Raw genomic sequence first — 24,262 nt, forward strand, 5'->3', positions numbered from 1 at the left:
TGATTAAATTTTTTCTAGGGTATTCACATATCTAATGTAGATGTGGGTTGATGAAATCAAATGTTATACTCAATTGTATCCAAGGAAGCAATTTATTGGATTTCTCAGCGTTAACCAGCGGTTAAAAAACGTTCATACAATGATTGCTATTTCTGAAGCTTTGTAAGAAGAAAAGCATTGATGCATTATCCTTCCGACTGTTTTTCCCTCTTGCAATATCCATTATTAAATTAAGGATAAAAAAGGAAAATTCTTTAAATCATGGCTGATAACGAACAAAAAGCTCTTCAAGCAATTGCTGAAGCTAAAGAAAAGCTCAACTCATCGAAAGGACTCTTTGGTTTGTTTGGGTAAGAAACCAACTTAGTCAAAGTAATCACGGAAAAAAAAAAAAATTCAATCAAGTTATGAATTGTAAATTTTAATTTTTCTTTATTTTGTGTCGATATTTCAAAACCTAAGGAATGGTGGTAATAAAGTTGAAGAAGCAATCGAATGTTATTGCCGAGCTGGAAACATGTTTAAAATAGCTAAGAAATGGCAACAGGCTGGATCTGCTTTTTGTGAAGCTGCCAAATTACATGAAAAAACTAGAAGTTATCATGATATTGCAACTAATTTTGTCGAAGCATCAAATTGCTATAAGCAGGTACTAATGATTTTTAGACATTTAAGTGATATAGATATTTAAGAAGTTTTGAATTTAATTCACAAAGGTTGATCCCAACGAAGCTGTATCATGTCTATTAAAGGCAATCGATATTTACACCGAAAAGGGTAACTTAACTATGGCCGCAAGACAGCATCAATCAATTGCTGAGATCTTTGAAAACGAAGCAAATGATTTGGTAAGCTTATTAAATTAAAAAATCAAATGCTTTATCGATTTTTTAAAATTTGCTTCTAGCATCGCGCCGTTCAACATTATGAGAAAGCAGCTGATTATTTTAAGTGTCAAGAGTCATCTAGTTCTGCGAATGAATGCATGATTAAAGTTGCCCAGTACGCAGCCCAATCAGAGGACTACGATAAGGCCATAACTATTTATGAATCTGTCGCAGCTTCATATCTTGGTAGCGCAGCCAAACATAGTGCTAAAGAAATTTTTTTTCGGGCTTCCTTGTGTCATTTGAATGTTGATTCATTAAATGCACATCATGCCTTGAATAAATATGTGCAACAATATCCAGTTTTTCAGGATTCCCGTGAATTTAAATTTGTCAAAGTGAGTAATTAATTGGGCTTAATTAGTTATTTATTTTTATAACATGTAAAATCCAATTTTCTTTTTGTTTAGACACTTCTCGAACATTTGGAAGAACTAAACATTGACGGTTACACAGCAGCAGTGAAAGATTATGATCGCATTTCACGTTTGGATCAGTGGTCCAAGACAATGCTTTCGCGAATAAAGAAACAAAATGACGATGATCTTGATTTACGATAATTGCATTCCTACTTTGGAAACCCAAAATAAAATAACTTAATATTGCTTTTGATTACAATGTGATATATGTGTAAAACATATACACAGCTATATCGTTAGAGATAAGTTAAATTAAATGGTGCTATTGTTTGCTTGAATGTTACAGAATGTTATAAAAATAAAATAATTTTATTTTATTCAACACAAATTCTTTCTAATCATTTTTCAGCCAAATTACGACTGATCTCCAAATTCGGCGTTTTCCTAAAACCGTTTAGACTCAAATTTTTAAATGCTTGAAAGTCGCTGTCGATATATCGAAATTCTTTCATTTCGCAGCAAAGAGATCAAACTAATTTTTTTTCATCACTTGTCATCAGTAGGCTGCTCAAAATACTGTATTTCTTTAATATATACCAAAAATTCTTTCACTTGCTGCAAGTTATGCAATAAGTACAAAGTTCAATATTCGGCGATAATATCATCTCCAAAAATATATTTCTTTTTGTGACGTCTAATAAATCCTTTAAGTACCGATATCATTTTCTGTTAATCTCACCGGATTACACCTGTAAATTGGAAATTTATTAAACAATTAGATCTTTTTAAGTTAATTGAATTAGGTATTTAATGATTTTAATCGCGTAATATTTCAGAACATACCAAATCTTAATTATTTAGTTATTTCCTATTTGTTATTTTGTTTTATTTTTGTTTACAAATTTTCTTGCAAGTTGTGAAAACTTTAATCTTTTAAAAATAAATTGTTTTCTTAATAATAATTTGGTCACATTAACAGTTACTGCATGAACTTTGCTTACTGAAACCTTAAAATGTTTACATAATTATCAAATATACTGTACAAACAGTTAATTAATGAATTTAAAAATATTTTAACTTTGCGCAGATTTCCAAACCTTGTAAATAGAGCTTTTTCACGCCCCTTATAATCAATCAGGGGTAAAAAACTAAAAAGTTTTTTTTTCAAAAGAAAAATCAATAAATTGAGAATAAAATAGGAAAATTCATTAAACCATGGCTGATAACGAACAGAAAGCTCTTCAACTTATTGCTGAGGCTGAAAAGAAGCTCAATTCATCAAAAGGATTCCTTGGATCTTTGTTTGGGTAAGAAATCAGCTTAGTCAACAGATTATTGTAAAAAATTTAACAAAGTTATCATGGAAACTGAATTTCACAATAATTTTCTTTGTGTCGATTTTTCCATTTGTCCTCTTCATCTTGTTTCGATATTATTTCATATTTTGATTCTTAAGTAGTGGAGCTAATAAAGTAGACGATGCAATCGAATGTTATCATCGAGCTGCCAACATGTTCAAAATGGCAAAGAAATGGCAACAAGCTGGATCTGCTTTTTGCGAAGCAGCTAACTTACATGCAAAAGCAGGAAGTCGTCATGATGCTGCAACTAATTTTGTCGATGCATCAAATTGCTACAAGAAGGTAAAAATAATTTTAATTTGGACACTCAATTCTATACTAAAGGAATTTTGAATTTAATCCACAAAGGTTGATCCTAACGAAGCTGTAGCATGTTTATTAAAGGCAATCGATATTTACACTGATATGGGCCGTTTCACAATGGCCGCAAAACACCATCAATCGATCGCTGAGATGTTTGAAAATGAAGCAAATGATTTGGTAAGTATAAATTTTTTATTCAATTGTCTCTGTCTATATACATACATATATTTGACCCAAAAAGGAAAGCAGAAGAAAGAAAACAAAAGCATTATTGATTTTTCAATCTTTTATAGCATCGCGCCGTTCAACATTATGAGCAAGCAGCTGATTATTTCAAGGGTGAAGAGTCAACAAGTTCTGCAAATAAGTGCATGCTTAAAGTTGCCCAATATGCAGCTCAATTAGAGGACTACGATAAGGCCATTAATATTTACGAATCTGTTGCTGCTTCATGTCTTGACAGCTCATTACTCAAGTACAGTGCTAAAGAATATTTCTTTCGTGCATCATTGTGTCATTTGAGCGTAGACTTGTTAAATGCACAGCATGCATTGGATAAATATGCACAACAGTATCCAGCTTTTCAGGATTCCCGTGAATTTAAATTGGTTAAGGTGAGTAATATATTTTAGTTTGTGATGATGTCAACAATCAAATAGTGCATGTAGTTCTCGGTACGTGAATTAGTGTTGGCGCAACCTTGAACTGCTTGTAATCATTTGATTATTTGTTTGTAAACTATCTGTTGACCATGAAAAATACAATTTTCTGTTTGTTTAGACACTCGTCGAACATTTGGAAGAGCAAAATATTGACGGTTACACAGAAGCAGTAAAAGATTATGATAGCATTTCGCGTTTGGATCAATGGTACACGACAATGCTTTTGAGAATTAAGAAACAACATAATGATAATCCCGATTTACGATAAATTTCTTATCACATAATCAATGCTCTTGTTTGTCGAAACTCAAAGTAAAAAAAACTAAAAACAAAAAAAAATTCCATTTTATGTCGTTTTTATTAGCATAAATTGAAAAATTAAAAAAAAAAAAGTCCTAATCGTTTTTAGGAGCAATGTGAAGCATGTATCCATTTTTGTTTTTACCAATTTTCATTCTGATAACGAGATACAATTCTGATATATAAATATATCCTTAGAGATAAGTTAAAAGAAATCATGTTATTGCTTATTTGACTGTTATTAAAAAAATATAAAAATCCTATTTTTTATTTTGTTTAAGAAAATGTTTTATTTAGTTATACTAACTTAGTTGGAATGAAGCTTTTGTTTTATTACATTATGACTCATGGGTTTTTTCTACTTCTTCACATATTAATTTTATCTCGAATGTGTAAAATATACATTGTCGACTTGCATAAAGTAGCTTACTTATGATAATATCTTAAATTTCTACACTCCTCGATAAAATTTGCATGAATAAATATCACTTATTGCATACAGCATAAGTCTAATAATCGTAATAATGATAAAATAAATCTTTAACAGATCTAGAATCTAATGTCTAGCCTGTTAGAGAAAATCATAAAATAATAGATTAATATAATTAAATAAATGAGTATTTTGTGATTTTCAATCATTTATCATATTTTAAGGGGCTATCAATTTGAAATTTGATGTGAATTAATATTACTTGGATCAAAATGCCATAGTAGCTACTACGAACTATATAATTTGGAAGTAACCTGAGAAGCATATTAATTAAACATTTAGTCGACTTGAATCGACTCGACTTCTAGCTCTTGATCAAAGTAAGCATGATTACTATGTGTAATTTTCAACCTGTTAGTTCCTTCATAAATTTAAAATTTATGTTAAAAACCGCTTTGAGTCATTTTTTGGGTCTTTTGTATGATATTCATAATATTTTTTAGTTCTTTCTTTATCATCGACACCAATTTTTATGTTTTGATATTTTAATGGATAAGAGTAAATGAACGAATATATTGATTGTAGATAAGTATTTAAAATTAATTATAAATTATTAAATATATTAATTAAGATGAAGTATGAAAAAGTCATTTAAAATCTAATAATAAAGAAAGAAGTATTCAAGAGTTTTAAAGAGCATTTAATGAACTTTTTTGCTTCTATGATTAGAAATATTAGGACATTATCTCTCGTCTTGATAGTATTGAGTAAATCTCTTGAGCTTATTTTTCAATCGTGTATGTCAAGAACCTCTTAGCACATTGACTTGATATTGTATTTGTTTTAACAAATTTTTATATTGTTTATTGGTTGATTAAGCCCAAAAAAGTATTTGTGGAAAAACAGAAACGTGATTTACTTGAAAATTGTTATAATTTGTGTTGATCTTTAGTGTCTAAAAGTCAAGGAAGTCACATACAATTGTTCTGTTTTGAGAGGCATAAGACAGAATGTCTTCTTTCATTGAGTTTGGGTATGCACTTAAATGCAAAGATTTAAAGAAATAGACGCAATTTAGTTTTATTTAGTTTCATTAAGTTAGATCCAGGAATATGCATACTAAGTCGCTAATTCTTAACCGATGACCTATTAGTTTCATGGATTGAATTAATTATATCTGCAAAATGCGCTGAAATTGTCCAAATGACAATTCCTCAAATCACCTTCGTTACTTTGCATGCGTCAGATTTAGAATTGTGTTAACAAAACAGGTTTAATTATCAATACAGTTTAATATTCTCTCAAAGAGGCTCTATGAGGTTTTGCGGTAATAACAAAAATAATAATAATGGAAATACATTTATTTTTAAATGCAGTTAATTAAAGTCACACTGAGTACAAGAATCGGTATTGTATTTTTTTGAAAATTTAACCTGTTTTGGGAGGCTATGTTCTATGTTAACGCCCGTGATCAACTATAAAATTAATTCTATTCAGGTACTCTAGATAATTTTAAATTATTTGCAGCAATGATCATCATTTTCTCTTTTCTCAGAAGGAAACCAAAATATTATAGATGCATTGAGTATTTCTAGTGTTATATCAGATGAGAATTAATCAGGGGTTTGGTATCGAAAGTTTGTCATCGAGGATACAAACTTAAAGGATATAGCACCTCAAACAGGAACACCAGAATGATGATTGATGTCTTTCAATACTTCTTAATAAATTAAGGATCTAAATATCAGATTTCAAGTGCGATAGCAAATCAATGGAAATACACGAATGCTGCAAGCTTAGAAATAGTAAGCATAATTAAAAACAATTAAATTCCTAGTCAGTCGTAATTAACGAATAACCCCCAAAATATGATCATTCCAAATGAATGTTGAATACTAAGCCCCTGTTTGCTGGAACCTAGTCATATACTCGTCTCTGAGAGAATTTTACTCAGTCTTTCAGTAACTGCCGAAGTGTTAACGTGTGTCGATCAATAGTGCTTATTGATAATCACGGAATTCCCCAAAAAGAGTACTATGTCATTGTGAGTTCTAAGTATGAAGAAATAAATACATACTGAGAAATTTTTTTGAGACTATAAGATGAAATAAGTAAGAATTTGAGTAAAATACTCTTGACAACATTAAGTTATTAATATTTTTATACCAACATTAAAGAAAAAAAAATATTTAAATTTCTTAGCTCATCGGAAACAAACAAAACAGGTTATTAAGTAAAACGATCAAGCACTCTTCTGTCATTGTCGTGTGATTTTTTTTTGCCTTTTGGACATAAAAATAAAGTTGAAAAACAGGAGAAATAGACAAGTGTTCTTGCAATTACTAAGGACAAGTCAACAAAATGCTTAGTAAGTAAACTTATTATTATTATGGTATCACGTCTCTTGACTTTACTTCTTGAGAATGTTTTCTTTTCTCTTCTTCTCTTCTGTTGAATGAATACAAAAAAAAATATCAAGTCTGACCTTGAGGGAAAAAAAATCTTATACATAACAAAAATCATTTCTTTGACCTTTACGATTCATTTTATTTTGAAAATCATATTTTGATGCTAATTCTTTAATCTGAAGCTATTCTTGAATTAAAGGTTTTTTTTTTAATTATTAAAAAAAAAATCATTAGCACTGTGTGAATTTTATAGCTGCACTAACTAGAGTAATAGTTTTGATAGGAACAATATGACCAAGTCAAATATCACGTTCACATTTAAAGCTTCAGAACAGATCATGGTAGTGTAAGGGATATCTGTCTCCCAATTTCAATAATATCTGATCTTTGTAAAATTTAATAAGGGTACAGCACATGTTGACGGTCACTAAATCAGCATTTCACATTCCATCGGTGATCATCCACTTTCCATTTCCATCAAATTTTAAGCCAAGATTATAATAATATTTGTTCTTTTAGGGACATCGATATGCACTCTGCTGTTTTTGAGTGCCTTTACTCTCAATGTCAATGGACAGCATTCAAGAGGTGAAAGTTATCGAGGAGAGCAAAGTTATACTGGAACACAGCAACAATCTTACTATTCTGATCCTTCAAAAAGAATTAATCAATATCCTCAAACATATCAAACTCAGCAACAGACTTATCAACAACCACAATATTATGCAAATCAACAACCAAGTTATCAGCCGCAATCAAGCTACCCTCAACAAAGTTATCAAAATACCCAGCAAAAGTATCCAACACAACAAAATTATCAAAAACCTTATAGCATAAATCAACAACAGTCTGTAAGACCTGCTCAGTCAAATATCAATTACCAAACTGTGCCAAAACCTGGTCTTGAAACAAGATTTGGAATGATGGGAGATGACCCTAATGCATATAACAGCAATCAAGAAATAACATCAAGAAGTCCACCAAACAAAACTCCCTCTAGATCTCCAAGACCTCCAGCTGTTCCACCACGCTTTGATGACATTAATAATCGCAAATTAATGTGGGATAAAGAGCTTACAAGCAATGCTGAAAAGTTTGCCTTATATTTGTTTGCATATTTGGCTTTAAGTGAGACTGGAAACTTTATGATTTCCCCACAATCTATTCATAATTTATTAGTCCTAATTGCTGAAGGAGCCTCTGGCAATACATATGATGAAATTAATACCACTTTAGGGCTTATTAGTAGACAACGTACACGTGATTTCCATCAATATTCTAATTTAGCACTAAAGTAAGTCAATAATGATGAGTATTTTCCATATATTTCTGGAAATTCCGTTATTTTGTGTGGATTAATAAATAATTTGATTACAGTCGCAGTGGAGCTGATGTCACTTTGCGTCAATTTTCTGCATTAATCGGAGATGTAAATAGACCAATTGGAAGAGAATATGAAGATATTGTAGAAAAAATTTATGATGCTGACTATATTCCTGTTAACTTTAAAAACATTGATGGCACATTGAAGGAGGTCAACGATTTAGTTTCAAAAAATACTAATGGACAGATTAGAGAAGCTGTGACAAGAGAAGATTTGCTTAAGGTATATAAGTTTATATGATGATTAATGTCTGATTAATATAATATTAATCTTACAGGCACAATTAATTTTATTGTCTGGAATCAATTTTCAAGGAAATTGGAAGAGTGTGTTCAATACTTCATTCACCAAACAAGAACCGTTTAAAGACTATGAGGATAAAAAGGTTATTGGAAATGTTAACATGATGTTCCAACGTGGACCATTCCCCTTTGCAGCAATTAGAGATTTAGGCTCATATTTCATTGAATTGCCCTATGGAAATAATGGAGGTCCAGATCAAGGGAATGATGATCGTATTTCAATGATACTTGCGTTACCAAGAAAAGGTCTAAAATTGGATGATGCAATTGACAAAATCTACCAGTTTGGGTTTGAAAAAGTTTTGCTAGAATTAAAAAGAGCCAAAGAAGAATATGAAGACGATGAGGTCGAAGTGCACATTCCTCGTTTTGAAGTCGAGACATCAATTAACCTGGTGCCAAATTTACAAGAAGTAAGATATTAGTTGACCATGCATATAAAGAAAATTTATTAACTTTCATTATTTTATATTGTCTAGTTGGGAATTAAAGATCTCTTTGATCAAACACACGCCAATCTTAACAGAATTAACAACAATTATTTTGTCTCATCGGTTCTTCACAAGACTAAAATTCGTGTTGATGAAAAAGGAACTGAAGCATCTGCCGTGACAACTTCGATATTTGCAAATAAAGCAACGCCACCAAAGTTTCATGCTAACAGACCATTCATCTACTTCATTGTTGATAAATCAACTAGACTCATGCTATTCTGTGGAATTTATCAATCTCCAGCATTGTTTTAATTTTAAACTTTTTTCTACCTACGCGAATTTAATACTCTGATCTGTAAGCCTTAAGCCCTTGTTTTTATTAACTTTTACTTTGATTATTTTTGGGTACCAATTTTTAAAATAAATAAAACTAAATTCTTACAAAAGATTAAAATTATTATTCATTTAAGTATGGCTGATAATCGTTGACATACTTTTCTTTGCTACTTTCTGCACCAATAGCACACGCTAACATTGTATTGATATTTTGTTCCTCCTTATCACCAAAAACGTAGCCATTTGCTTTGTCAATGAGCTTCCGCAATCGTGCTAAGCTTTCTGTACGATTCACATCAAGTGGTTGGAATGAAACGAGATTATATCCTTCTACTAATGACACAATTGCTTCGTTAAGCTTTTTATACTTCTTAAATTCAGGTTTTGTTTCCATTGCATCTAATAAGAATTGAAGATCAAGAACTTCTGTATAATAGTCTATACTAAAAAGCATTTTTCCTTCATGTTCCTTAATTTGATCAGCTTTAGATAAGACATTGACGTGTGGAAGTCCCATGTTAAGCATTGCGTGGAGAGACAACAATAAGGCAGAAATAAATTTATGTGGTTCACTGCAATAATGTGATTCTATCAAATTCACAGTACATAAACGATATCCATAGGTCTCTAATTTCTCAAATATATTCCGCATAGATTGATGATGTGTATAAAGTTCTACTTGACCTGGCAGATCAAAAATGATGTAATTTGCTGTTGATTTTTCCATTTTCTTTAGAAGCCATTCAAAATTTTTCTCGAGAAATTCCATACAATACATCAAAGCTCCATTTGGACCCAGATCCTGTAAAATTATTGTGATTAACATACTATTATGATAAATGATGAAATTAATCAAACTTACAAAATGATTCATTGCATCTTCTACTGTTATTAATTCCATTATATCTACAAACGATTAAATTTTGTAATTTAAACAGTTTTAAGCATTTCACAAAGATAATATTTACCTATTTCAGGTGTATAGTTCATATTTTCATTTCCTGGATCTAAATTAATTATACTAACATTTCGTTGCAATTCCTTGTAAAACTCGAACATTTTATGACAATATGTTGTTTTGCCAGATCCAGGAGGTCCAATAACAAGCTGTCCAAAAAGTTGTTTCTTTATTTTAAGTTTCTTATCCATGATTTATAAAAATTATTATTTTATTGCGACAAAATAAAAATGTAAACAAAAAATGTCCGTTAGTTCAAAAATTCAAAAAACTCATGGTAAGAAGTTCTAATTTGAACTTTTTAAAAAGTCTGTTCAGTGAACATAATATTTTTCACATAAATATTGCTTGCATAAAGTATAATGATAATTTAATTGCATTAACAGACTTAATCGAAGAAAGGAACTAGATAATGGCAAAGTATATTGCACAAATAATTGTTTTAGGTGGTCAAGTAATAGGAAGAGCGTTCGCAAGAGCTTTGAAACAAGAAATAGCAGCGAGTCAAGAAGCAGCAAAAAGAAATCAGAATAGTAGTTCATCAACTAGAGCCGCTACAACAAGGACAGGTGATAGTTATACTTTAATTTCCATTAAAATGATACTAATATCATAATTATGAAAATATCTAGGATTGACACTTGAAGAAGCACAACAAATTTTGAATGTAAATAAATTAGATCCTGAGGAGATTCAGAAGAATTTTGACCATTTATTTGCGGTAAATGACAAGTCTAAAAGCGGTTCCTTTTATCTTCAATCAAAAGTGTTCCGAGCGAAAGAGAGGCTCGAAGAGGAGATGAAAAATAAAGCGGCAGATACTGGAGAAAAGAAACAATCTAAAGAGAACGAATGATAGTGAAGTATCTTAGTAGCATTGTGAAATTCCTTAATATCTGAATAAAATATTCTAGTTTATAATTTTGAAGCAGTCCTGCTTTGCTGTAAATCATGTTGTTATATCCTTTTATTATTATTAATAATTTTTGATCTTTATTTATAGCTTAATGTATGATTAAATAAGTGATAACAGTGGATTAATATGTAGGAGTTGTGTAGATGCAAGAAGCTTATACTGGCCATAATTTGTCAAAAACAATTTCCTTGAAAATAGTACTTCCAAGTTTGTCATGTGTGCTAACAGTTGTCTTTCGTGACTTGAAAGCATCATTAATTTTCTCCTTAATGTCATTGGATTTGATCTCATTTCTAATATAGAATAGCCGTATTAAATGGTCCTCGCTAATTGATGGATAGTTAGTTAATAAAGTATGCAAATCGAGAATTATCATTTCTACGTCGCAATTAAGAAGCTGTGCTAAATCAATTATGACATCAAATGGCGAGTCATTTTTGAGCACATTTGGTGCTATTTTATCGAAGAAGTGCTTAATTTGTTTGATTTCCTTAATAATTTTCTTGACAATCACTTCGCATTCAACTTTAGGCTTGCTGATCTTTTTAGACAGCATTGCTTTAAGGTATCTTTTTGCGACCATTTTTTGTGCTTCTTTAATGACATATTCAAAGTTAAGGACACGGAGATGATTATAGTCTTGGAAATAGTCCTGCAATGTTACACAAATTGTATCGACAGCAATGCTTGTTGCAATCCATTTGACTGTAAATAATTCATTAAAGTGAATTTCCAAATCAAGGAAAGCTTCTTCGAGTAAGTATGAAGCAGTTTCATCTCTTAATGATTGGAATGTTTCAATAAGTTTTTCAAAATCTTCATAATGATCAGTTCTAGTCTTAGGCCAGTAAAGTTGTTTAATTTGCTGTGCCAGTTCCATGATTTGTTGACAGTTATTGACAATTGTAATGATATGCTGTGTAAAGAATGGGACTTGACTTCTATCTTTGAAATGTCTTTCCTTAAAATCAATTATTGCCAAGCGATATTTCTGGCCATATAATGTTACTTGTTGAATGCTAAGCACTAAAGCATCAAATGTTAAATCCTGACTTATAGTATTAGTTACTTGTAAATGTTGATCAATCATTTGGAAGATGATAACAGGACTTGCTGTATGGAAAAATTGATCATCTTGATCAGGCATTCCTGACTGCCAATCTAACTTTTCAGTTTCAACCGTTTTATCCATCCAATCAGTATAGTTCTTTTCCATTGTCTTCAAATAAGCACCTTCTAATGATTTCAGTGTCTCTGCCTTCATAATTGGTTGGATATTTTCAATTTGTGATATGTCAATCTTCAAGTCAGGGTGTAACATTAGTTCCTTTCCTGGATAAGTGTTTATGATCCAAGACAACAAAGAAACATACTCATTTCCTTCAATACCACGTTGAATCAATTGCTCCAAAAATCCAGCTACAGCACGATGATACATTTTAACAAATTCTTGAAGAATATTATATGAGGGTGGGAAGCAAGGAATGCAAACTGTCTTAATAACTTTCAAGTCTTCTAAAATTAATTGTCGCATGATCTCCAAATCTTTAACAAGCCACAATTTTTCATCACGTTTCTCAATATTGGATCCTTCAATTCGTTCCTGGACAGTATCATTCAAGGTTCTAAAAATCATAGAACGCCATTCTTTTGGTCGAGCAGGCGGTAAAAATCCAGTGAGCTTCTGCTGTTGTAATGCAAACTGATCAGCCTTTTCTTCACGCTCAACTATTCTTAATGCTGTAACTACAATTGTTGGTTCCTTTCGTACTGTATTTAATAATCTCTTGAATATAAAGCGAAGCTTCTCTTGTAATGCATTCGACACATTATCAACTTTATCAAAATAGCATTTAAGCGTAATTTTATCATGTGTATTTTGCTTAGTTAGTTTATGTAGCTCAAATAACAGATCATCACGAGAATTTTCTAAATCCGATAAGCATTGATGAGCAAGCAATAATTTATCTTCTTCAATCCACCCCATAGCTTTTTCTACACTTGATTGCACTGTGAATATATGTTTCAAATTTTCCATAGCTGTAACATACTGCGAATGCTTAGCATTTTCTTCTCTCACTGTTTCAAGATCATTGCTTAATTTTGGAACTTCCTGGATCAGCTCTTGCATATTTATCATTCTATCCTCAACTTCTTTTGCCATCACTAAACTTGATTGCAGCAACTGTAATCCAGATCCAACAGAATTTAATTGCTGTGTTAAAGCTGATTTCAGCAAACTTTCGTCGGAGTTTTTCTTTCGCTGGATCTGTTAGAAAAGTTATAATTTGTGATTTAAACAAGGTAATTTGTAATGTCTATTGCTTATTTCAATGCTTAATAGCCAGTTATGAATAAAATTTCAAATAAATCTTCAATTTTCCTAATCAGAAAATTTAATTTTTAATTAAGACTTACTCGATGTCTAAATTGTTCGATTTTTTCTAGCTGTCCACTTCTTTGAAACATGTTCCTTATTTCTGTCAAAGCAGCTGCTTCTGCCTCTTTATCTAGGGATTTTAAATCCATATTTTGCAATTTTTTTAAAAAATTTCAACAATCAAAAAATGTAAACAAAAAATTTAAGGCGTAGACTTTAAGTGCACGATGACGACATCCAATAAATGTTAACATAGAGTCTAATTCTTGATAATTTTTCAATATTTTTGTTTACAAACGTTACTAGATTCGGTGTTTTTAATTTGCTTGTTTTAAAAACAAATTAATTACTAAAAAGGATTGAAATAAAGCACAAACCAGCTATATGTATGACTTAACAGTTAAAAAGATATTGTATTTACAAGCATAAACAGCAGACAAAAGATCTAATATGGATAAATCAAAAGTTTCACCACAGGAAATTTATGAAGTTCTTGAGGAACAGAAAAAGCTACTGGAAGTTAAAACAAAGTTAATTAAAGTGCTGGAGAAAGTCAATCAAACAATAAATTCTTTAGCGGTAAATAACATAATCTGAAAGCCTTAATAAAGTATTTAATATGATAATAATTGCAGGTAGAGAATCTCCAATTAACTCAATGTATTGATCTAAGTGATAATGAGGAACAGGAAGTGATTCCACCGAATCCTGTTGTTAGTCCTCCAGATCCATCATTTAGCTATAATCAACTAGAGCAATCAGAGTTCATAAATCAACAGATGATAGAAATAGATGTAAAGCCTCAATTCGAGGAAATTGATTCAGATGAAGAACTAGAACACCTTTAACTAATTTTAAAATATATAATAAGTATCTCTTTATTTTTAAATTCAATCATAATTGAATCAAAAATAATAAAGCTTATAACATTAGCCATTAACATAAAAGTTTTGTTTCTCCAAAAAAAAAAAAAATACTGAAGAACTGTTGCTGTCTGCTGTCAGTTGTTATACGTAAATGTTTATTTTACAGATCAAAATCCAATAAAGAGAATGTATCTAGTTGATGAAACGGGACTCAGGTAGATAAGTATAGAAGAGAATATATGCAGCAGATGATTTAACATCCGACTTATCGATTTGTGTTACATTATGGTCATCGAATTTATACCATTTATTTTGCCTTGCATTACGACAGAATGCTAAAAGAAAAGGAAAGGAATGTGAGGAAAGTAATCAATAATTATTCAATGTAGTAACAAGCTACACGTGAAGCATCATTTGCGTACACAAACGTCTACATTCATTTTGTTACGCAAATTTTTGAAGGAATCACGTTGATTCTTATGAATCATTTCAAATGTCTTACCTGTATAATGCCCGGATTCCATTGTGCCGTAATGATTGGAAACGGCGTATAGATTGTATACATGATTTGTACCCGAAACACTCATTCGCTCTTTTGGTGATACATATTGAAGCATATCCAAGTCCGCGTATGGAAACTCAACATAAATAGACTTCTTTCGGAATGAATATGAATCAGCATAGAAGCGCTTCAAATGAATAACAAGAACTGGCGGCAATTTTGATATATCTAACTTCTTAACCGCATCTCTAGGTACTTTACATCGCGGACAATTCCATCCACTTATGTTTTCACCATTAAAATATAAATTAAAGCAATCCATGATGTGACACCGCTCAATATTTATCATTGGAAGTTCCAAGCTTAGGTTTGAGAATGTATCAAATGTGGCACTTTCTTCACCGCATACTTTGCACTTGACTGTGCTTTTGATTTGTCCATAAAACAGTCTAAGAATAAAGCTCTCTTTGGCCTTCGTGTATTCTAACCATGCTTTTTCCGACGCTGGTGACTGTCCAATATTGTTTGCCTGAATTTAGTCGAAGGAGAAATAAGAAGTAGAATATCCAAAAATAATTCCCTACCGAGTTAATAAATTATCATATTGCCTACATACCATATTAATAGTCTGCAGATCCGATTGAAGCCAATCGATAAGCATTACAAGAAACTCGTGTGCATCCTGTTAATTAATTAACATTTTATTAGGAATCATGTAGAAGTTATGTGAAATTTAGTGTCCGTACCTGTTGATCAAATCCACAGAATAAATGCTCTTGTTCTCCAATGACAGACTTTAGGTGCTTGCTGGAAATGTACTTGCACTCACCGCTCCAAAGCATTTTAATCACAGCTGCTAATGTCCTAACAATATGTCCCTTCGTATTATTTGATCTGCGGATGATGTTAAAGGATCGGATTATTTATTACTGTCGATGCTTAATTTATTGAGGCTCAGCTCATGATAGATCAAAATTGACATAAAGTAAAGGATAAATTTTGTCATGACTCATAAAAATCCGTTAAATTTTCAAAAATCACTAACACCATTACAAGAATTTTACAATGAAACTAATTGAAATATTTGAAAGTATTAGTTTCTGCTAAACTTTAAAGCGGCTTTTATAAACCGCACATTAATAGACCTTAATTCTACTATTTTGCTAGCAACGGCTAAATTATTGTGAAACATGCTTTCAATACTTTTGAATCAAAGAATTTTAAGAAAACAGCAAAATTGTATTGAACTAATGATCAAAGCTGGATCAAAGTAAGTTGTCTCTCAACATCAAAGTAAGTGGATATAGAAACTCTCAATGAGCAAAAAATGCACTCCTTGAAAATAATAGAAGTATGTATAAATAACACCTTACCTATTAATTTGTTTTTCATAGTCATTTTCCAATAAATATTGTTTCAATGAGAGTGTATGACTTAGGCACTGAATTATGCTATTCATATAGCACGTATTTCCAAGATTCTTGAGACCAGTCAAGCCACGTTCCTGTGAATGATAGAACTTGGATTAATATTTGTAATTTAACATGTAATATCTCTCATGGCATCATAAAGTGATTCAAAAATGCTACAATTTGCAAAGGATTCAAGTCATGCAAGAACCGTACCTTGCTACGGTAATTAACTATCAATCGACGATAGCTTGGGAATTTAATTTTAACACCCGCAGTTTCAAGCATTATTGCCCGTATTGCCTTCAATATTATCTTTCGTCCTGATTAAATTGAGATCGTTTGCGATGCGCTCGCATATATATGTAGGTATAAAAATAATATGTATGCTTAAATTGCTTTATGTACTCAATATTTTATCACATTTTTTTTTTATGTCACGTCTTCTTTCTAATCCCGATTGAAGATTCTTTATCTTATTTTCGCTAAGAAAACACAAATGAACAACACGACTGAATTTATGTCCTTTAAAATCGACTGCATTTGTACGACTGATTGACCTCAAGTAATATTTTTTCGTGATGATACATTGATATTTATGTTGCCAATCGTTTTTCGTCGGACGCGTGTATTACGAAAAGTAGAAAGAATGAAAATAAAAAAGTTTTCACTCGTATAATTGCGGTTCTACCTTTCTTCCTTGCTAATACATATATCTAATAGTGAGAATAAAGCATAATTGGATTTTGGGATCTGATTGTACAATAACTATGTTATGTGAAATGTGTGAATACTTTGTCATGCCTCTTGTTTGTGCCAAAAAAAATGGATATTTTTGGAAATGTGGCAACACGTGATGAGTACGCATGAGAGATTTATTATGTTAATTAATGTCATGACGCTCACCACTTTTTGATAAACAGGTGCAAAGTCTTGATTATCATAGAATAGCTGCGAATTTTGCAAAGTTGGTTTTGAGGCACGATCAAAATGAGGAATTGAATTCTGATTGAGATTCCTAGGCGATAGGATCAGCTCACTTTTTCGAGGTGCTTTCGTCAATGATTTATAATCATCAAATTGTGGTTTATTCTGTCTAGCAATGCTCAATTTTTCTTCACGTTCGTTCTTCTTCTTTTCGCGATCATCATGTAATTTCTTCTCTTCAGCTTCTTTTATTTTTAAACGATTTTCTAAATCCTCGACCTTGGATATTTTCGGACTCAAGCCTGTCGACTTCTTCACTTTCTCCAACTCATTGTTAATCGTTTGATGTTGATAAGCAAAATCTTTTTGTTTTATATCCAATTCCCAAATTTTATAAAGCATTTGTTGCTGCTTACTTGGATCATTCTCATTTTCCTTGTTAGATGAAATTACATCAAAATCTTGTTCTAATTTCATGAGTTCCTTCTCATTCTGAATGGATTTGTTAATAAGAATTTCCTTTTCTTCCAACAATTCACTCTCTGAGAGTTTCTTATCATATGCCTTAATTGCACTTCCTTTAGTAGAACGATCAACACGAGGTGTATTGAATGATTGGTCCTTCATAATAATATCTTCTAATGTTGGATATTCAATGCCTTCAACTGTAGGAGTTGAATGGTTCATGTCATTTGGTATTTCAACATGAGGGTCAGTACATTTCATTGGATATGTAAACAACCAATTTTCATATCCACCCTCTAGAATAATCATTTCTGGAATTTTATCAAGCTCAGGATCATATTCCTTTAGTATGTTCCTTAATTGCCAGACAGGCGAATTGCGAGTAAAGTATTTACTACGCCAATCAAGAAAAACTATAATGGGCCGGTCTTTTCTCATTTCCCAAAACACTTTTGATTCGTTCGGCAATTCCAATTGGACTTTATTTGCTGTCATTCCAAGTACACAAAGATCTTGTGGAACGTTACAAATAAACTTGAAATCAATTTTAGAATTGATAAAATCTTCATTAGACCTTGTATCAATTATGAGAATTTTGCTACTATCTTTCTCCATCATTTCGTAAAGCTTGACGCATGTGATTGTCTCACGAATTTCGGGGATTTTTTCAATGACTGGATCTTCCACAGTAACTTTTGGTTCAATAGTCATATTTGCTATATCCTCTTCATTTGAAAGTTGTGTTTTTATTTTTTCTCGCAACTTTTCAAGTTTTTCCATCAATCTTTTTTGTTCCTGATTACCGCCTATGGTAGTACGAATGAAACTTTTCTGTGTATGATAATCTTTTTTATGCTGTAACTGAGCCAATAAATTCATGTATCTTCCTAAACATATATAAGCCATCTCTGCATCCCCTTTTTTATCATAAATATCTGCTGTATCCGCAAGCTTTTTAGCGCTTGTACATATTCTAAAAAAAAACATTTAAATTCAATTAAAAAATTTGTTGATAAAATTTCATATTTTTTTCGCTTACTGTTGAATGGTCTTTCCTTTAACCATATCTTTGACTTTTTCTACATCGTCGTCAATTTCTTTAAGCGTTCGACCTTTTTTATTATTACTCATTTTGAGTTTTATTAGTTAAATTACTACTATCTACAAAATAGAATTTTCACAAAATTTTAATGTAAACAACCGAACTAGTTGAGGAATTCAAATTTTTTCTGGCCGTTAATTTTTGAAATTTTTTCTTATATTAAATGGTAAATTTAATCACAACTCTATTTTAGTGCGATAATTAAGGATTATGACTATATTTAAGCACATAAAACTTCTAAAAAGTTATTGATTTTCTAATTTTCAGAATGAGTTAACAATTTTTTTTATTTTTTAAAAACTTGCAAGTTCAAAAAATAAAATTGTGCAAGTGTGCTTGGAAAGTTTGACGGAGATCTAAAGAGAAAAGGACCAAAATGTGTACTATTATAGCTGAAAATAAGGTTTTATGCCAGATAATATAGTGAGCATCATGTAATTTATTTTTTTAAACGTATGTCTTTTTATACAGAAAATAAGAATTGTTATCTTTTAACAAAAATTACACAAATTTTGGATCACATTTCTTTAGTTCTCCGTCTAACTTAACAAACAGTGTGGCAAGTTCAAAAATTTTTGATAAGTATTTATTGAAAAAGTTAATTCTTTTGCGATAAAAAAAGAAATTTGCTGTGTTAGTAGACTAGATTATATTTAAAACTAGAGAAAATGTCTGGATTTGACGAGAATCCCTTTGGAGAGCCCGTTTTTAATGATCCCTTTAAGGTAAATAGCGGAAAAAATGTAAAGACATGAAAAATTTCCATATTTTTTGATGATTCTATTAATTCCGAAACACTCTTTATCTTATCAATATTTGTTATCGTTGTGATTCATCGAAATAGGATCCGAGCATACAACAAGTTGCAGCAAAAACTGCAAACAACAATCAAAATCTTGATGACTATGATCCATTTTCATCGTCCACGAATTTAGCAAGTAACACATCACAACCAGCAACGCTTCAAACAAATAATCAAACATTACCAGCGTATAGTGCTTCGGGTCAACAATATCAAGTGAATGATAATAATGCAAATGGAAGTGGAGTTACTCAAATCAGTACAGCTGAACTTCAGGTAAAATGAATCATCACTTTTTTATATGTGTAGATATTAAAGTGAAAATTGTTTGATGACGAAAATCTTATTGTTGGCATGTCATTCTGAATTAATAATCTTATTACTTTCGTCTAATTTCACACTTTACAAAATATTCAATATGTTAAGGAGCTGAGGGTAAGGCCATATTGTCACAAAAATTGAATTGCTTTTTTGCAATGACTTTCTTTAACCTTTTATTACTGCATTACTGTATATATGACCTAATTTCCATTTTTCATTTAATCTCATTTTTCATCTTCTTTTGTTGCTACTGTTTACTTACATTAGAGACGTCAAGAAGAGCTTGAAAGAAAAGCCGCTGAACTGGAACGTAGGGAAGCTGAGCTATTAAGGAATAGTAATACAAGTGGAGTGAGAAGAAACAATTGGCCGCCTTTGCCCGACAAATTCTGTGTACAGGTATGATGTTTTCTCATTATCATAAATCTGAAATCGTTAATTTATGCATTTTTTATAGCCTTGCTTCTATCATGATATCAGCATCGATATTCCATCAGAGTTTCAAAAAATCGTCCAGAACTTGTATTATCTCTGGATCTTTTATGCTGCTGTCATGTGTGTAAATGTTGTGGGTGGTCTTTTGTTAATGTTTAAGAATACAGATTTTGCATACTTTTTCCTCGGATTATTTTATGCTGTTTTATTTACTCCTGCGTCATTTCTTTGTTGGTAAGTGCGAAATACTCGAACTTAATTACGCATCTAAAAATACATTTCATTTCCTTCCTTCTTTCTTAGGTACCGTCCGGCATACAAAGCATTCAAAGATGATAGCAGTGCAAACTTTATGCTTTTCTTTTTCGTATTCTTCTTTCAATTGATTATTATGATCGTGCAAACGATAGGTAAATACTCTAAGACTTCCCGTTGCCGTGCATGTCTATATACACATTTTTTTTGTTCGACGAAACCTTTAGTGTGATCAATTTAAAATGATTGAGTGGGTTCTCATATTTCGGAAATATGATTCACTTCAACATACAGTTAGACAAGATGTTTTATGGATTAAGATTGTTAATTAAACTGTTTTATTCGACGTCTTACTGTCACGTAGTTCCTTTCTTCAATTTAAGAGGGGAGAAAAAAGGAATAGAAATGATCTACTCTGTCACATTGTTTGATGTTGCGAAACATAAATTAGTTGAGACACAAACCTTTTACGTTACGTAATTTTTGCGTGCGTAAAAGTTGATAATTTTTGAATATTTTTATGCCGTTTTTCCGGAAACAAATTTTATACATTTTACTTTTCGTTTACTTTGAACAAATGTCATTATCTCTCTAACCATTGACCTGTGATATGGAACTATTTTAAGTCATATTTAGAAGATAATCTATCATAGTTGTGTTAGTACTGAAATATGAGAATCTTTGTCATCTTAATTGATTAACACAATATTTGTACAGTTTTGATATGAAGTTACTAATCATTTGCTTCTTTTAGGATTTCCAAATGGCGGCACAATTGGAATTATTACAGCAGTTTCCCAATTTGATGGAACGTTTATTGGAACAATACTCGGAATTTTCTGCTTATCAATCGCCATTAGTTTTGGATTGGCCGCTGGAGGAACTGTATTGTTGTTAACAAAAATACATGCAATATATAGAAGTAGTGGTGCAAGTATGGACAAAGGTGTACAAGAATTCCAAAGAGAATTCTTCCGAAATCAGACTGTCCAACAAGCCTCAGCAGATTTAGCTCGTTCAGCGATGCAAACGGATTTGGGAAGAAATCGTTACTGAACCTTCTAAAAATATTTTATTAACTTATTTTATCCTTCCTACATATTATATATCTACATTCAGAATTGTTTAAACAAAAGATTCATTCGTAATGTTTCGTTATTCTTAACTTAAGACTCTTCTTTCCTTAATATGGAACATTCATCACTTTTCATCTTCTTATGTCTATGTCACGACTAATTCCTATTTGGCAGATTTATGACGATTAATATTGGAGAATTCATAATAATTGTATGACATATTTGCAGAGTCTAAAACATAATAATAATAATAATAATTATAATTGATAAGTCAGTCGTCCGAACTAAATGTTAAAGAAAAAGAATAAATGTTTACAAGACATGATATAAAGCCCTAGCAGCCTTTTTCATGTTCTAACAATGATTATTTTTTGAATTATAGTAATGTTGAACATTAAAAATTAAGAGTCAAGTTATTACTTAAAGAAATTATCCTTTATAGACTCCATTTTTTGTGAGAGAAATTTTATATGCGTATAATAGTGAAATAATGTGTTTTGGAAACTGATATGAATTAGTTAATTATGTTTATACTTATTTATACATCAAGAAATTTTCGCGAATCATAATTTAATGCAAAAAGTAATACATTTTTTGAAACCACTAATTGCTTGATAATAAAAGAAATCTTTATTCGAAGATGTGAAAAAATAACGGTTTTTTCTTATTTTGAATTCATTTTGAACTATTTTGAACTTGAAAAATTTCACATTGTTTTGATACACAACACGTGAAAATTGTGGTAGTAAAAAATAAATAATAAAGTAAAATGGGTAAATCAAAGAAAGGCAATAAGATAGTGAATTTTCGATCAACGCAAGGTTTAGAAGATCAAATCACTGAAGGTCGTGTTGTCAAATCAAAAAGCAAGAAACATAAGGATCCAATAAAATTGCGACATGATGATGAAGACAATGAATTCATTGATCCAAAAACTACTCAGAGAATCTTAAATGCAGCACAGAAACAACGAGCTGAGTTAGCAAAGGAATTCGGTCCAACACCGGGTGAAGCACAAAGTCGCGGACTTTATAATTCAAAGAAATTTGCTGCCGACAGCGATGAATCTGATCAAGAAGAGTTTGAGGATAATAAGGAAGAATATACCGAACATGACTTTTTCGATGATCTTCGTATCAATGATGAGGATGAAAAGGCACTTCAAATGTTCCAAAATAAGTGAGTAATTGATTGTTTTGTAGATTTTTCATTATTGTTACTAATTTATTAATTTTGCCGAATTCAGGGATGGTCCAAAAACAAGAACTTTAGCTGATATAATTATGGAGAAAATTGCAGAGCGCAAAACAGAAATTCAGACACAGTTTTCAGATGATGGATCGATGGCTATGGACGATTTAGATCCAAGAGTTAAGGAAATGTATGAAGGAGTTCGTGATGTCATGAAAAGATTCCGAAGCGGAAAAGTACCAAAAGCCTTCAAAATCATCCCCAGACTCAAAAATTGGGAACAAATTCTTTTCTTGACAGAACCACATAATTGGTCAAGTGGTAAGTTATTCTTGCTTCTATTGAATGCATGTATAACAACAATTTTTAAATGATTTCAGCTGCTGTATATGAGGGAACAAAAATGTTTGTATCAGGTCTGACACAAGCAATGACACAGAGATTCTTCAGTTTAGTATTACTACCTCGTATTCGAGATGATCTTGCTGAATTTAAGGTAAATATTAATACATTGAATTAACTGACAAATTATTAACTTTTTGATTTATTTCCACAGAAACTAAATTGTTTCCTTTATCGAGCATTAAGAAAAGCACTATTCAAGCCAGCTGCATTTTTCAAGGGTATAATTCTTCCATTGCTTATGTCCGGTGATTGTACACTTAGAGAAGCTATTATTTTCGGAAGTATCATTAGTCGTACGTCAATACCAGTTCTTCATGCTGCAGCATGTCTTTTAAAAGTCTGTGAGATGGAATATAGTGGAGCAAACTCGATATTTGTAAGGATATTACTTGAAAAACGATATGCACTTCCATATCGTGTAGTTGATGCTGCAGTCTTCCATTTCCTACGTTTTGAAACAGACCAACGTGAATTGCCAACACTGTGGCATCAAGCTCTCCTTACATTTGTACAACGATACAAAAATGACATTTCGTCAGAACAGAAGGATGCTTTGTTGCAGTTATTAAGAAAGAAGAGTCATGCTAAAATAACACCAGAAATACGTCGCGAGTTACAAGCTGCAAAACCAAGAGATGCAGAAATGGGAGCTGCAATGATGTGCGAAGAAAATGAAGATGATGATGATGATGATGATATGGATACTGAATGAATGTTTCGATAGCTGTAAAGGAAATAAACATTTTTTAGAATGTTGTAATAACATTCATTGTTAAAAGAATTACTTACGTGAAAAATAATTATCTATATATTTTTTTTTAATTAATTGCCTTGTTTAAGATAAGTTCCTTCTTACAGATAATTAAATGAGGAAAGTTCCAACAACTTTTCATATGACAGCAAAGAAGGGGATAATTAATAATTGATATTGTTGGTAGGAAAATTTCAGTCGTTATTTTTAATGAGCAGTGAAGATGGTTAATTAAAAATTTCAAATGAAAAACTTTATTATTGAAAGGTTTGCTGGCTGGGAAATTGTTCCTACTGTTTGAAACTTTTATTAAAAATGGAAACATGTGATAAAAT

At 31.2% G+C, this 24,262-nt stretch overlaps 9 protein-coding genes across 11 annotated transcripts; 6 read left to right on the plus strand and 3 right to left on the minus strand.

Moving 5' to 3' along the window:
* Window positions 1–203: 203 nt before the first annotated feature.
* LOC139087267 (alpha-soluble NSF attachment protein-like) lies at window positions 204–1,573 on the plus strand. Its single transcript, XM_070636027.1, has 5 exons — window positions 204–350; window positions 463–649; window positions 717–848; window positions 908–1,225; window positions 1,298–1,573. Exons 1-5 carry the CDS (start codon window positions 262–264, stop codon window positions 1,445–1,447), a joined length of 876 nt encoding a protein of 291 aa, XP_070492128.1. The 5' UTR covers window positions 204–261; the 3' UTR covers window positions 1,448–1,573.
* An 819-nt stretch (window positions 1,574–2,392) lies between these two features.
* Window positions 2,393–4,903, plus strand: LOC139087098 (alpha-soluble NSF attachment protein-like). Of its 2 annotated transcripts, none has more exons than XM_070635794.1 (5): window positions 2,393–2,553; window positions 2,703–2,889; window positions 2,956–3,087; window positions 3,204–3,524; window positions 3,691–4,903. In XM_070635794.1, the coding sequence occupies exons 1-5, from the start codon at window positions 2,462–2,464 to the stop codon at window positions 3,838–3,840; spliced, it is 882 nt and encodes a 293-aa protein (XP_070491895.1). In that variant the 5' UTR covers window positions 2,393–2,461; the 3' UTR covers window positions 3,841–4,903. The 2 variants fall into 2 exon arrangements, with proteins under 2 accessions (XP_070491895.1, XP_070491896.1); XM_070635795.1 differs by having other exon boundaries at window positions 2,706–2,889; window positions 3,691–4,902.
* A 1,340-nt stretch (window positions 4,904–6,243) lies between these two features.
* LOC139087149 (serine protease inhibitor 77Ba-like) lies at window positions 6,244–9,276 on the plus strand. Of its 2 annotated transcripts, none has more exons than XM_070635868.1 (6): window positions 6,244–6,346; window positions 6,505–6,670; window positions 7,230–8,004; window positions 8,088–8,316; window positions 8,372–8,809; window positions 8,876–9,276. In XM_070635868.1, the coding sequence occupies exons 2-6, from the start codon at window positions 6,664–6,666 to the stop codon at window positions 9,140–9,142; spliced, it is 1,716 nt and encodes a 571-aa protein (XP_070491969.1). In that variant the 5' UTR covers window positions 6,244–6,346; window positions 6,505–6,663; the 3' UTR covers window positions 9,143–9,276. The 2 variants fall into 2 exon arrangements, with proteins under 2 accessions (XP_070491969.1, XP_070491968.1); XM_070635867.1 differs by having other exon boundaries at window positions 6,252–6,413.
* On the minus strand, window positions 9,187–10,366 carry LOC139087150 (GPN-loop GTPase 2). Its single transcript, XM_070635869.1, has 3 exons — window positions 10,135–10,366; window positions 10,029–10,072; window positions 9,187–9,968 (listed from the first exon to the last, which is right to left on the minus strand). Exons 1-3 carry the CDS (start codon window positions 10,313–10,315, stop codon window positions 9,288–9,290), a joined length of 906 nt encoding a protein of 301 aa, XP_070491970.1. The 5' UTR covers window positions 10,316–10,366; the 3' UTR covers window positions 9,187–9,287.
* Window positions 10,367–10,536: 170 nt separating this feature from the next.
* On the plus strand, window positions 10,537–10,980 carry blp (mitochondrial import inner membrane translocase subunit Tim16). Its single transcript, XM_070636150.1, has 2 exons — window positions 10,537–10,693; window positions 10,757–10,980. Exons 1-2 carry the CDS (start codon window positions 10,537–10,539, stop codon window positions 10,978–10,980), a joined length of 381 nt encoding a protein of 126 aa, XP_070492251.1.
* Window positions 10,981–11,095: 115 nt separating this feature from the next.
* On the minus strand, window positions 11,096–13,623 carry Sec6 (Exocyst complex component Sec6). The gene is made up of 2 exons (XM_070635793.1): window positions 13,459–13,623; window positions 11,096–13,309 (listed from the first exon to the last, which is right to left on the minus strand). Exons 1-2 carry the CDS (start codon window positions 13,567–13,569, stop codon window positions 11,195–11,197), a joined length of 2,226 nt encoding a protein of 741 aa, XP_070491894.1. The 5' UTR covers window positions 13,570–13,623; the 3' UTR covers window positions 11,096–11,194.
* A 646-nt stretch (window positions 13,624–14,269) lies between these two features.
* On the minus strand, window positions 14,270–18,772 carry Usp8 (Ubiquitin specific protease 8). Its single transcript, XM_070635792.1, has 7 exons — window positions 18,629–18,772; window positions 17,104–18,562; window positions 16,162–16,292; window positions 15,535–15,682; window positions 15,405–15,470; window positions 14,789–15,317; window positions 14,270–14,621 (listed from the first exon to the last, which is right to left on the minus strand). Exons 1-7 carry the CDS (start codon window positions 18,718–18,720, stop codon window positions 14,479–14,481), a joined length of 2,568 nt encoding a protein of 855 aa, XP_070491893.1. The 5' UTR covers window positions 18,721–18,772; the 3' UTR covers window positions 14,270–14,478.
* A 468-nt stretch (window positions 18,773–19,240) lies between these two features.
* Scamp (secretory carrier membrane protein) lies at window positions 19,241–21,941 on the plus strand. The gene is made up of 6 exons (XM_070635860.1): window positions 19,241–19,416; window positions 19,536–19,769; window positions 20,082–20,213; window positions 20,272–20,483; window positions 20,553–20,659; window positions 21,259–21,941. The coding sequence occupies exons 1-6, from the start codon at window positions 19,360–19,362 to the stop codon at window positions 21,558–21,560; spliced, it is 1,044 nt and encodes a 347-aa protein (XP_070491961.1). The 5' UTR covers window positions 19,241–19,359; the 3' UTR covers window positions 21,561–21,941.
* A 341-nt stretch (window positions 21,942–22,282) lies between these two features.
* bys (Bystin) lies at window positions 22,283–23,976 on the plus strand. Its single transcript, XM_070635905.1, has 4 exons — window positions 22,283–22,759; window positions 22,827–23,092; window positions 23,152–23,267; window positions 23,328–23,976. Exons 1-4 carry the CDS (start codon window positions 22,350–22,352, stop codon window positions 23,886–23,888), a joined length of 1,353 nt encoding a protein of 450 aa, XP_070492006.1. The 5' UTR covers window positions 22,283–22,349; the 3' UTR covers window positions 23,889–23,976.
* The last annotated feature ends 286 nt before the right edge of the window (window positions 23,977–24,262 follow it).

This window comes from Chironomus tepperi, unplaced genomic scaffold (genome assembly GCF_022539635.2).
Source record: "Chironomus tepperi strain 1889 unplaced genomic scaffold, CSIRO-AGI_Ctep_v1 contig_100, whole genome shotgun sequence".
Taxonomy (NCBI): domain Eukaryota; kingdom Metazoa; phylum Arthropoda; class Insecta; order Diptera; family Chironomidae; genus Chironomus; species Chironomus tepperi.

Excerpts from the sequence above, each read along its gene's own strand:
- LOC139087267 (XM_070636027.1), top strand. The coding sequence starts at position 262 with ATGGCTGATAACGAACAAAAAGCTCTTCAAGCAATTGCTGAAGCTAAA. Across the intron at positions 351-462 it reads GGACTCTTTGGTTTGTTTGG|GAATGGTGGTAATAAAGTTG; the intron begins GTAAGAAACCAA and ends TCAAAACCTAAG. Across the intron at positions 1,226-1,297 it reads GTGAATTTAAATTTGTCAAA|ACACTTCTCGAACATTTGGA; the intron begins GTGAGTAATTAA and ends CTTTTTGTTTAG.
- LOC139087098 (XM_070635794.1), top strand. The coding sequence starts at position 2,462 with ATGGCTGATAACGAACAGAAAGCTCTTCAACTTATTGCTGAGGCTGAA. Across the intron at positions 2,890-2,955 it reads CATCAAATTGCTACAAGAAG|GTTGATCCTAACGAAGCTGT; the intron begins GTAAAAATAATT and ends TAATCCACAAAG. Across the intron at positions 3,525-3,690 it reads GTGAATTTAAATTGGTTAAG|ACACTCGTCGAACATTTGGA; the intron begins GTGAGTAATATA and ends CTGTTTGTTTAG.
- LOC139087149 (XM_070635868.1), top strand. Across the intron at positions 8,317-8,371 it reads CAAGAGAAGATTTGCTTAAG|GCACAATTAATTTTATTGTC; the intron begins GTATATAAGTTT and ends TTAATCTTACAG. Across the intron at positions 8,810-8,875 it reads TGGTGCCAAATTTACAAGAA|TTGGGAATTAAAGATCTCTT; the intron begins GTAAGATATTAG and ends TATATTGTCTAG.
- LOC139087150 (XM_070635869.1), bottom strand. The coding sequence starts at position 10,315 with ATGGATAAGAAACTTAAAATAAAGAAACAACTTTTTGGACAGCTTGTT. Across the intron at positions 10,073-10,134 it reads GAACTATACACCTGAAATAG|ATATAATGGAATTAATAACA; the intron begins GTAAATATTATC and ends AATCGTTTGTAG. Across the intron at positions 9,969-10,028 it reads AAGATGCAATGAATCATTTT|GATCTGGGTCCAAATGGAGC; the intron begins GTAAGTTTGATT and ends ATAATTTTACAG.
- blp (XM_070636150.1), top strand. The coding sequence starts at position 10,537 with ATGGCAAAGTATATTGCACAAATAATTGTTTTAGGTGGTCAAGTAATA. Across the intron at positions 10,694-10,756 it reads AGCCGCTACAACAAGGACAG|GATTGACACTTGAAGAAGCA; the intron begins GTGATAGTTATA and ends GAAAATATCTAG.
- Sec6 (XM_070635793.1), bottom strand. The coding sequence starts at position 13,569 with ATGGATTTAAAATCCCTAGATAAAGAGGCAGAAGCAGCTGCTTTGACA. Across the intron at positions 13,310-13,458 it reads TCGAACAATTTAGACATCGA|ATCCAGCGAAAGAAAAACTC; the intron begins GTAAGTCTTAAT and ends CTTTTCTAACAG.
- Usp8 (XM_070635792.1), bottom strand. The coding sequence starts at position 18,720 with ATGAGTAATAATAAAAAAGGTCGAACGCTTAAAGAAATTGACGACGAT. Across the intron at positions 15,683-16,161 it reads TATGAAAAACAAATTAATAG|ATCAAATAATACGAAGGGAC; the intron begins GTAAGGTGTTAT and ends CATCATCCGCAG. Across the intron at positions 15,318-15,404 it reads ATCTGCAGACTATTAATATG|GCAAACAATATTGGACAGTC; the intron begins GTATGTAGGCAA and ends GACTAAATTCAG.
- Scamp (XM_070635860.1), top strand. The coding sequence starts at position 19,360 with ATGTCTGGATTTGACGAGAATCCCTTTGGAGAGCCCGTTTTTAATGAT. Across the intron at positions 20,484-20,552 it reads CCTGCGTCATTTCTTTGTTG|GTACCGTCCGGCATACAAAG; the intron begins GTAAGTGCGAAA and ends CTTCTTTCTTAG. Across the intron at positions 20,660-21,258 it reads TATGATCGTGCAAACGATAG|GATTTCCAAATGGCGGCACA; the intron begins GTAAATACTCTA and ends TGCTTCTTTTAG.
- bys (XM_070635905.1), top strand. The coding sequence starts at position 22,350 with ATGGGTAAATCAAAGAAAGGCAATAAGATAGTGAATTTTCGATCAACG. Across the intron at positions 22,760-22,826 it reads CTTCAAATGTTCCAAAATAA|GGATGGTCCAAAAACAAGAA; the intron begins GTGAGTAATTGA and ends TGCCGAATTCAG. Across the intron at positions 23,268-23,327 it reads ATGATCTTGCTGAATTTAAG|AAACTAAATTGTTTCCTTTA; the intron begins GTAAATATTAAT and ends TTATTTCCACAG.